Source organism: Paramisgurnus dabryanus, chromosome 11 (genome assembly GCF_030506205.2).
Source record: "Paramisgurnus dabryanus chromosome 11, PD_genome_1.1, whole genome shotgun sequence".
Classification (NCBI taxonomy): Eukaryota; Metazoa; Chordata; class Actinopteri; order Cypriniformes; family Cobitidae; genus Paramisgurnus; species Paramisgurnus dabryanus.
In genome coordinates this window covers 8,555,297-8,566,171 of record NC_133347.1, presented here as the reverse complement: position 1 = coordinate 8,566,171, position 10,875 = coordinate 8,555,297, and the positions used below count along the sequence as shown (strand labels likewise).

Sequence of the window (10,875 nt, the reverse complement as noted above, 5' to 3'; positions counted from 1 at the left end):
TTCAAGCAAAGCATAAAAAACAAACATAGTTTCATGACTTGATTTATTGTGAATACAAAGTCAGCGAGATGTACATCATCTGCCCTAACAAATCTTTTTATATGCACTGGTGTTCTGCTGTACAGATAAGCATTTTATATGGTATGAATGTCAAAATGTATTTGTACAATTATTGTTCAATGACTAAAAAGACTTAAAGAAATGTTGGATGTGTCTAAAGGAATTATTTATTTATTTTCTTTTTATGGAATTTATGCTTCTTTTTGTTCATCTTGCCAGCCGCCTGTGCTGCCTTTTCTGTCATGATCTCCTGGTATTTCTTTTTGTTATTGCTGAAAAGAACAGAAAAAGAGACATTTGAGTATTTAACAATAACATAAAAAATATTATGAACAATTCAACAGAACGCAATGGTTCATATTAACTTACCTTCTAAACTCTGCATCAGCGAGCAGCTCCTCCACGACTGTCCTCTTTCTCTGAGTCTTAGGGATTCGGGAACTATAGAAGTCTACAGGGCTGTCAACCACTGTACCCACCTGAAACAAACAGATCCTTCATTAGAAAAACTTGAATAATAAGCCATTGTGTGTGTTTTAAGAATGACTGTGGGTAACTGATTGACAATGCTATCATTCTCAACTGATTTCATGACTAGTTTCATTTATTAGAAACAATTTTTTTTGTTTAAATTGCTAGGACAAAAGTCTAGCAATGGGTGCTAAAAAAGACTTCCTTCCCACCCACCTGAAAGTATTTGGGAAATCCCTCTCTGTCATTCTTCTTGTAGAAGCGCTTTGGGTCCAAAGCTGAGCGCATCTTCAGGACCTTCAGATCATTTTTGAGCTCTTCTGTTAATTCAGGGGCCTTCATGTTAAACCAGCCATCACCAGTGGTCTTCTCTCGTTCCATCTATATGTATATTTATATCGAATATTGCACAAAAAATATTATTATTCATTCACATTTTACAGAAAACTGAATCTTACATTAAAAAAGAGTCACAGTAAAAAAAAACTAGAAGTTTTTCTGAATATCAATCCTATTAAATCCTTAGACGCTAACAGTACAAACAAGCACCCATTAGCAGAAAAGACAAATCAAAGAATGCATGTAAAATCATCTTGAGACCATTGGCCAAAGAAATGCCCACCTTTCGCTTAAGTTTAGCAGCATTCTTTGATTCTTTGTATGGAGGCGCAGCATCTTTCTTCTCAAAATCAGCATCAATTACACTTTTCTTCAGCAACTAACAAAAGAGAGAAAAAAAACTTAACACAAACAACATAAAATTCAGCCTAACGGACCATTAATAGCTGTTTGGAGAGATTTAAAATGCAGTCAAACTTAGTATAAAATAGCAGCCAAAAGTTTTGGGACACTTGACTAAAATGATAACTGTGATCTTAAAAATAATTTAATCTGAATGTGTATGATTAAATGCTTGAAATTACTTTTGTAGACAAAAATATACCTGTGCCAAACTGATTAATTTCTGTTATTAGAAAACTAAAATTTTAGTTTAAAATATTATTTTTGAAATAGATGACTTAAACGGAATATTAAAGAAAAAGCAGCCAATAAGAACCCAGATTAAATATGAACTTCTATATTCTTTAAAAATCATCCTAAATTGAAAATTTGAGAAGCTTCTTGAAAAAATGACATGCATACAGTTGTGCAATTTCTAGTCAAATGGTGACTGCACTTCATATAATAAAATATAACAGAGTTTTGATTTATTTTGCATGCTATATATATTTATATATTTATATAAATAAATAAATGATCAAAATATTGCAAATGTGCATATGGCAGCATGCACATCACAATTGTTTGCAATAACTAAAGGACTTTAATACTTAAAAAAGATGGCAAAAAAATGAAGAAAGAATGTCAAACATGTATAGGTTATAATTTAATCATTCCTAAATTAATTATAATTATTAAATAATAAATTAAAGGTGCACTGTGTAACTTTCAGAAGGGTATACTGATACAAACACAATATAATATACAAAACTATATTATCAATGGTGTATAAAGACCTTACAAAATAAACTTTTTATTTTATTGCCTTAAAAATTACCTTAGCCGTTTTTATCCACATAAACCTAAATTACATGGATGTTGCCATTTCACACTGCCATGTTTCTATAGTAGCCCTAAACAAACAAACTACGGAGTGCATTTTGTCACAACGTTGTCTCAGACACCCAGATGAAAAAAGAAAGACTTCCATAATGTACTTAACTCTTTCCCCGCCAGCGTTAAAAAAAAAAAGTTACCAACCAGCGCCAGCCTTTTTTATGATTTTCACAAAAGTTTAATGCCTTTCAGAAAATGTTTTTCTTTTAAAAAATATAAACATAATATATCAAATGAAAGAACAGACCCTCTGTTTTTTCATCCTACCTGCATTTGTTCTCTTTTTATCACCTCTCAAATATGGGTAGGATTCTTCAAAAAAAAAAAAAAAATTTTGAGCAAAAAGCTGAGATATTCTATTTTTGTGAAGGACTTTTTGTAGAGATCAGATTGAGAATGATCCTCAAAACATACACAGAGTTTGAACTGTTTGCCCTAAGGCAGGGGTGTCAAACTCAAGGCCCGCGGGCCAAATCCGGCCCGCCCCCTCATTTCATCTGGCCCGCGAGAGTTTACAAATTATGTTAATTATTTGGCCCGCAAGAGTTTAAAGATTCTTTTATTGTTATTATAATTTTTTTTGCAGGTTATTTCCTACATTTATTTTTTTAGCAGCCATCAAAACTAATTTTTGTCCCGTCAAAGTCTTTTTGTAATGTAATTATAGTGATAATGTTGATGATTGCATGAGAAAGAACAAGTGCCCCGCACGCGCGCACTACTAGAGTGGGCGTGTCTGAATGCGAACGCTGCAGCCTCCGGAGGTCGCATTTCCAGGCTGCATACGTCATCAAGACTGTCTTGTTTCAGAATATTAAGAATTATAAAGTTAAATATTATTCTTTGTTTATAGTAAATAGTTGTAATATGCGTATGACTTGCGAATGTAATGGTCAGTTAACTTAAATAAACCAGGCTTGATGACGCTGCCTATGCGACCTCCGCATATGGAAACGGACAGTATCTGCTCGTTCTTTCTCTCCCTCTCTCGCGCCCGCTCACGCGGATCCAGCGAGAAAATGTTTTCCGTCTCGTGTACAGAAATGTTTCGCGATGTCCAGCTGAGATTAGTTTATTACGCGTCTATTCCCGCTAAATACGCGAACTAATGACTCATCTGAACTGATTACTTTTAATAAACAATTGAAACTATTGATCTGTAGCCTACAACACTGAACTCATGACACGTCAGTCAATCAGACACTCAAAGCCAGGTAAAAAAAAAAATCACAGCTTTTTTGTAAAGAGGGCAAGAAATGACAAGTGAGAGTATGTGTGTCTAAAAAATTCATATTGTGGTGGAGTTTGTAAAACTCTTTATTAGTATCTTATAATGCCTCTCATTTTCTGACCTGCAAAATGCAGGATAACAGAACATTTTGAGTGTACTGTACTCACATACAACATGTGTTTTTGTCACCACAATTATTCTAAAAATAATCTGTAGAATAGTTGTACTCTATACACTTTTTCATTATTTGCCTGGACTTCTACTTTCAAAGCTAGGTATCAATTGAGTTATTAACAAAACCAATAGTAAGCAAATGCAGAGAAATTATGCAATGTACAGTAATAAAAGAGTTGATACATTCATACAGTCGTTCAAATACAACCGGCCCTTTGAGATTAACCGTAATGCTGATGTGGCCCGGGATGAAATTGAGTTTGACACCCCTGCCCTAAGGGAATACTTCAGGGTTTTATATGTTGGGTAAGAGTGCCACCTGGTGGATAATAGCGGAAATACAGATTGCCAGAAAAACTTGTTATTTGCAGGGAAGCGTTTTCTCTTAATTGACGAGTTAACTTGTCAATGGCGGAGAAAGAGTTAAAGTGCTCTATTTTCACATACTAATTTTGAACTTAATAAATTTAGGATTATATTAAGAAGTACTAAAAAATCATTTTAAGAACATCCCAAGTGTCTTAGATAATCTGTACTATTTTAAGATGCCATGAATATAAACTTAAATGTGCTAAAAATTTATTTGGGTACCACCTGTAGTAAATTTGAACCCATCTTTGTATGAAAGATGTGTTTAAGTTTACTACAGGTGGTAACTAAAATTTATACAGGGATAGTATGTTAAAAGCCCATTTTAGCTCAAATTCGTGGTGTCTCAAAATAGCACAGATAAGTACACTTAGATTATCTTCATTTTTAGTACATCAAGTACAAAATTAGTGTGCAAAAATAGAGCACAATAAGTACTTTATGAAAGTGTACTACTTTTTCACCTGACGTGTTTGTTCTGTGGTGGCTACCGTAGCTTCTCTATGCCCTTCGAAAGGGAGGAGTAAGCTGTGGAGTGAGTCATTGGTTGCAATTCACAATCTCACCTAGGGGTGTAACGGTACGTGTATTCGAACCGGACCGTTTCGGTTCAGGGCTTTCGGCACGGTGCACACGTGCACCGAAAGGCCGAATGCATTTTGTGTGCGCCTGTGCGGAACATAATACGTGCGTTTCCGCACGAACATATTAAGTGGCGGAAGTCTCCGCGTTCAGCGCAAGTCTTCTGTCAAACATATAACATAATTCGGCCCGCAGAAAGATTTTTATTTACTTAGTTGTATATCCGTTTGATTATTGGTGTAAACGTTTACGTGTCATATCTAAAAGCGCATGTTAAACGCGTGTCAACGCGCTGCTTTGTTCTTTCAAAAGTGCATGAGAGGATGCACGTCTTTCGTTGCTACGCATTCATGAGACGCGCTTTCTGTGACAGCGAGAATAAGGAATGCGTGATCAGATTTTTCATCTGCACATCACGTCAATCATATCATTGTCACAATGCGATCAGCTGGTCGGGACAGAGAAGAGCTGTAACCCGGGCTTACTCAGCTACGGAGGGCTTCATTAGTAAAGTCACAGGCAGCTTACATTGACGACACAAGCAAAGATTAGGATAAACGTGCAAAAGATCAAAGATGGCTATGTATGCAGCTCACTAATCTCAAAATGAGTGTATAATAAGTATATCATCATGTTGCTTGCTATGCAGTTACACATAGAGCAGTAATATTATTTTTTATACAGAGATGGTACATAGCCAAATCAATACTGTGAGTTAAACAATCCAAAATAAATCAAAACAGAAAATTTTTGGTGGCAAAAATGTAGGCTAATAGTTCATTAATGTATTCAGGAATTGAATTTGTTAGTTCAAGGTTTTAGTAGAAAAAGTTTAAGAGAAGGTTAAGAAAAGAGTTACCTTCTGTTATAAAATAATGTAAAAAAGAACTTTGCAGTAGTATTTTATTTATTATTTTTTCATTTTATATATATTTTATATGTTATATTTTAATAAAAACTGTTTAAAAAAAGTGTAAACAAATTGTAAAAAAAAGTTTATAGTAATAAACAACCTGCAGTTTAATGTTTGCATTTTTCCCTTACTGTACCGAAAATGAACCGAACCGTGGCTTCAAAACCGGGGTTCGCACCGAACCGTGATTTTTGCGTACCGTTACACCCCTAATCTCACCACTAGTTGCCCCTAAAAATCTACACGGTGGACCTTTTATTTTATTTTATAAACCTAAAGTATTATCATATCACATATCAGACATCACATTTTAGCAAGTTATCCCACAGCGCATGTGTCTTCAATATCATGTAGCCCTACATTAGCAATTATAAACTAATTGAGATAAATTTACCTCATCTACTTTATTTTTGTCCTGAGTTTTCAAACCACTGGAAAGATGTTTTGACTTGCTTCCATCAAAAGTGATGTACAAACCACCAAGTTCCTTTATTTTCAGACCTGGGTCAATAGTACTTGAAAACTGCGTCCTGAGGAAAAGAAAGCAGAAAAGCCAGAATTAGAATTATTCAAAGGGATAATATACCAAAAAATGAAAATTCAGTCATCATTTTCTGACTCATGTTGTTACAAACCTGTATACATTTCTTTGTTCTGATAAACATGACGGAAGATAATTTAACGAATGTTTGTAACCAAACCAAATCAGGGGCCCCATTCACTTTCATAGTAGGAAAAGTAAATGGGGCTCATAAACAGTTTGGTTACAAACATACCTTTAAAATTAAAATAAAAGATTTATACAGGTTTGTTACAATATTTTGTTACTAAATGACAGAATTTTATTTTTTAATTTTAATTTTATATATATATATATAATTTTTCTCATTTTAATGGACTTGAATGGACCCCAACACTTAACAGTTTTAATGCAGTTTAAAATTGCAGTTTCACAGGACTGTAAATGATCTCAAACGAGGCACAAGGGTCTTATCTAGCAAAATGATTGTCATTTTTGACAAGAAAAATAAAAAATATGCACTTTTAAACCACAACTTGTCATCTTCCTCTGGTCGTGTGACGCGCCAGAGCGACCTCACAAAATACGTCATCACGGCAAAGCGGTCAGGGATGATGTATCGAAACTACGCCCCAGTGTTTACAAGGGGGATCGCTCCGACATTGTTTTATGTCGAATGAGACCAATGTCTTGTGTCAGTTTTTTGTTTAAAATGGTCCGCAAAGGTGGGTTTCATATTTGTGACCTTTCGACATCATTACGCAATTACATGAGGTCGCACTGGCACGTCACAGGACCGGAGATAGACGAGAATTTGTGGTTTAAAAGTGCATATTTTTATTTCCAAAAATGACAATCGTTTCACTAGATAAGACCCTTATGCCTCAATTGGGATTGTTTAAAGTCCTTTGAAACTGCAATTTTAAACTGCATTAAAACTGTTACGTGTTGGTCTCCATTAAAGTCCATTAAAATGAGAGAAATCCTGGAATGTTTTCCTCAAAAAACGTAATTTCTTCTCGACTGAACAAAGAAAGACAACATTTTGGATGACATGGTGGTGAGTAAATTATCTGGATTTTTTTTAGAAAAATGGACAAATCCTTTAATAATTACATTTCCTCAACTAAACTGAGTAAACCACATTTTCAAGCATCCCTAAACAAAGGGTTAAAAATCATAAATAATATTTGTGAAACCATATTAAATATAGCATTGATATAACTGGGAAAATATAAATAACTTACAAAGATCTTCTTGGTGTAAAGAGCACTTCAGAATCTTCATCCTCGTCATCCTCCTCCTCATCAACAAATTCCTCTTCATCCACATCCTCGATTTGCTTTGCATCAACGTAGTACTTTTCATCAGGCTGAAGTCCGGGCCTTGTGTCTATGACAAACAGTCCATTACTGTGATTCACCGACGACTGACCTTCATCAGGGCTCATCATTTCTTCTTCGCAGATCCCATCCACAGCTTCCTGTGAAAAACCCTCCTCTTCATCTGCAGACAGACCTTCATCAGAACCCTCCTCATCCTCACTGCTGTCTAGTAAACTGATCCTTTCTTTACCCGTATGAGATATTTTATGTAGTTGCTCTGTCGCAGTTAAATTGACTTGTGAGCTTGAGCATGGGTGTTCTGCATCATTTACCAATATGGATGTTTCGTGCACGCTTGCCGTAACGATTTTATTTGCTACATCTTCATCTTCACATACAATCTCCTCAGCATCTTTCTCAACCAGACATTGCACAGCATCATCCTTCGCTTTCACAAACTCTGGCTCATTATTCTCCATGGCAACATCTGCGGCCTCTTCTTTGTCCTCAGTGACTGCCAATTCATCCATCGCTTTTTCCCCATGCGTCTGTTTTTCAGTCGCACAGCGTTCCTCTAGCTTTGCGCTATCAGGTACAGAAACAGCACCAAGCGGAGCATCGGTTTCTGGCATGTGCTGAGGTTCTAGTGTGTCAACTTGTGCATCCGAACTTCCCTGAACAGGCTCATCCGGATCAAGAACTAAAGTAATATCTGTAGCTGTTTCCTCAGTCATGGTACTGTCCATTAGTTCCTCCGTGTCATCTGCATTTGGTGCCACAACACTTTCTGACTGAGAAGGTAGTGGTCCATGCTCCTCACCCTTTTCCTCTTCCTCAACCAAATCAGACGTAACGCTTGCTTTACTTCTTGTCCTGGTTACAGGAACGGCACGGCTACTACTGGCAGAGCCAGTTCGGCTACTGCAAGGAGTCCCCCTTCCTCTCAAAGAAACATCGGTAGCTGCCGATTCAGAATCTGAATCGCCAACCACAGCGCCCCGTCTCGCCTGACGCCTACCTGATCTCCAGGGACTCGTGCTAGGACCAGACTTGTATTCGTCAGAGTCGCAAACCTCTTCCGCGGGTCCCGACTCTGTCTTGCGTATCCGGTCTATTAGCCTCTTTGACACTGGAGAGGATGGGACATCCGTGGAGTCCTCTAAGCTCAAAGGGATCGGCTCGGTTGGTTTCCCGCTCCGAATTCGTGTGGACCTGCGAACCACTGAGCAAGAAACATTGGAAGAACATGACTCGGGTTCAGATGGATCTGCTTCTTTGGCCACGACGGCAGTTTTCCTGCGACTCCTAGTTATCCTGCGAGTGTCTATAACCTTGGTGAGAGAGATCGCAGAGCTCCAAGACTCTGCTTCGGACAGATCACCGTCCTCAGTCTTAGGGGCTTTGGATGCTGCTGGAGTCTGCACACGTTTCCTCAGGGATCTTCGCGTTCGGGTCGCAGAAACCGCAGATGAGCAGGATTCCACTTCTGATTCGTCATCTTTTGAAGGAACTTCAGGTTTATTTCGAGCCACAGTCCTCAATCGAGTTCTAGGTGTCGCCTGCACATTCGAGGCTACAGAGCAGCAGGACTCTGAATCTGAAACATCGGCTTCATGGGTAGAGTCTGGTTGTTTTTTGTCAACAGGGCGACGAGTGGATCTTCTGGTCTCTCGCTTAGGGGGAGTGGCTGGTATAGTAGGGGCAGCACTGTCGTCCTTTGGTTCACCCGGCTGGGAATCACCAGTGAGCTCGGATTGAGTCTGGTTCTCCTCCATTGCAATTTTGCGACGTGTTGGTCTTGAAGAAGAAATGGGAACCTATGAGAACAAAATGATTTGCATCAGGGTACATATGCATGCATACACAAATAAATTGTTAAGTCTGTTGTGCTTACACTGCAAAAATTATTTTCAAGAATAAAATGTATTAGTATTTTTGTCTTGTTTTCATCAAATTTCTAATTTAAGTGATTTTGTGCATAACAAGCAAAAAAAATCTGCCAATGGGGTAAGCACATTTTTCTTGAATTTAGTGTTTAAGAAAAATTTTCAAGATTTTTTGCTTACCCCATTGGCAGATTTTTTTTGCTTGTTTTATGCAAAAAATCATTTAAATTTGATATTTTGGGTCTAAAAACTAGACTTATTGTCTTGGGTCGTTTTGCTCATCAAGAAAAAGCATCTTAATTTGAGAATTTTTAGATTTTTTTACTGAAAACAAGACAAAAATACTAAGAATTTTTTTTCTTGAAAATAATTTTTTGTGTATGCAACATTTATATGTATGTGCAAATATGATTTCATATTCTGATCTTGATGTCATGTCATTTAAAGGGATAGTTCACCAAAAAAATGCAAATTCTGTCATTAATTTACTCTCAGGTTGTTACAAACCTGTATAAATTCCTTGTTCCGATATAGACGAAAGAAGATATTTTAATAAATTTTTGTAACCGAACCGTTCATGAGCCCTGTGGCCTATACACTTTCAAAGTATTCTTTTTTCCTACTATGGAAGTTAATGGGGCTTATGACCAGTTTGTTTAAAAACATTCCTCAAAATATCTTCCTTGTTGTTAATCAGAACAAAAAAAAAATAGTAGGGTTTGTAACAACGTGAGAGAAAATAAATGACAGAATTTTTATTTTGGGGTGAAGTATCCCTTTAAGAAAATTTTCTTAAAAACCTCCGATTTGTTATTTGAATAAAAACAGCATGAAAAAGACAGACAGTACACTACAGAAAGCAGACGACGTTTTTGGCACAACTTATATGAAGTGCAAAATGTAGGTACATTTAAACAGAAAGTCAATTTGCTCTACTTCTATTATATCTTAAAGTTTTATTTTCTTTTGATTTTAGTGTGAAAACGAAACCAGACCTATTCAGCTACCCATATTGCAAACAAATATAATAATTATAGTTAATGTCCCATAAGTCCAACGTTTTTAAGTTTACATTTGTTTTGAAAACATCTAGTCAAGGAAAAGCAAAGTATTAATAATAAATAAATATCGTTTTATCAATGTTTTCAAATTAGATTACCTAGGAATCGGCAACGTTTATAAACATCTAGTTTTCCGGACATGTGGACACACGCGCCGATTCATTTTTACAGCTAAGTAGATAAAAACGACTTTTTTAAACCAAGACACTTAAGTTCGCTGAAAATATAGAAAGTAAACATAAAAACTGAAGTAAATGTATACGCCATACCGTTGCTCCTGAGCTTTCATCGCTTTTATTTTTCACAGGGGAGCCAACGCGTGTTCCTCTTCTGGTGGCCACCATCTTGCCACTGATAATGACGTTGAACGTAGTTCCTCCTGGTGACGTCATCAAGGCGCGACTAATCGATGCATCAGCAGCACATCGCAAATCGATTAAAATTATGGATTTTTATAACTGTTTTTGCCATAATCTAAAGATTTATGGGCATTATTTCATTACTATCTATATAAACGTCAAAGCTATATCATTTAATATAAATTAATGTAAAAAAAATCTAAATCTCAGAGATATGGCTAGTCTTAGATTTTCATAAATCTAAAACAAAATAAATGGCGTTGCATACATGTAACAAAAATGTTAAAGTGAATGAAAACCAAATGTC

The 10,875-nt window shown here is 36.4% G+C and overlaps 1 protein-coding gene across 1 annotated transcript; it reads right to left on the bottom strand.

Moving 5' to 3' along the window:
- Positions 1-26: 26 nt before the first annotated feature.
- dnttip2 (deoxynucleotidyltransferase, terminal, interacting protein 2) lies at positions 27-10,568 on the bottom strand. Its single transcript, XM_065248472.1, has 7 exons — positions 10,479-10,568; positions 7,185-9,079; positions 5,812-5,947; positions 1,154-1,249; positions 748-912; positions 430-539; positions 27-332 (listed from the first exon to the last, which is right to left on the bottom strand). Exons 1-7 carry the CDS (start codon positions 10,551-10,553, stop codon positions 224-226), a joined length of 2,586 nt encoding a protein of 861 aa, XP_065104544.1. The 5' UTR covers positions 10,554-10,568; the 3' UTR covers positions 27-223.
- Between the last annotated feature and the right edge of the window lie 307 nt (positions 10,569-10,875).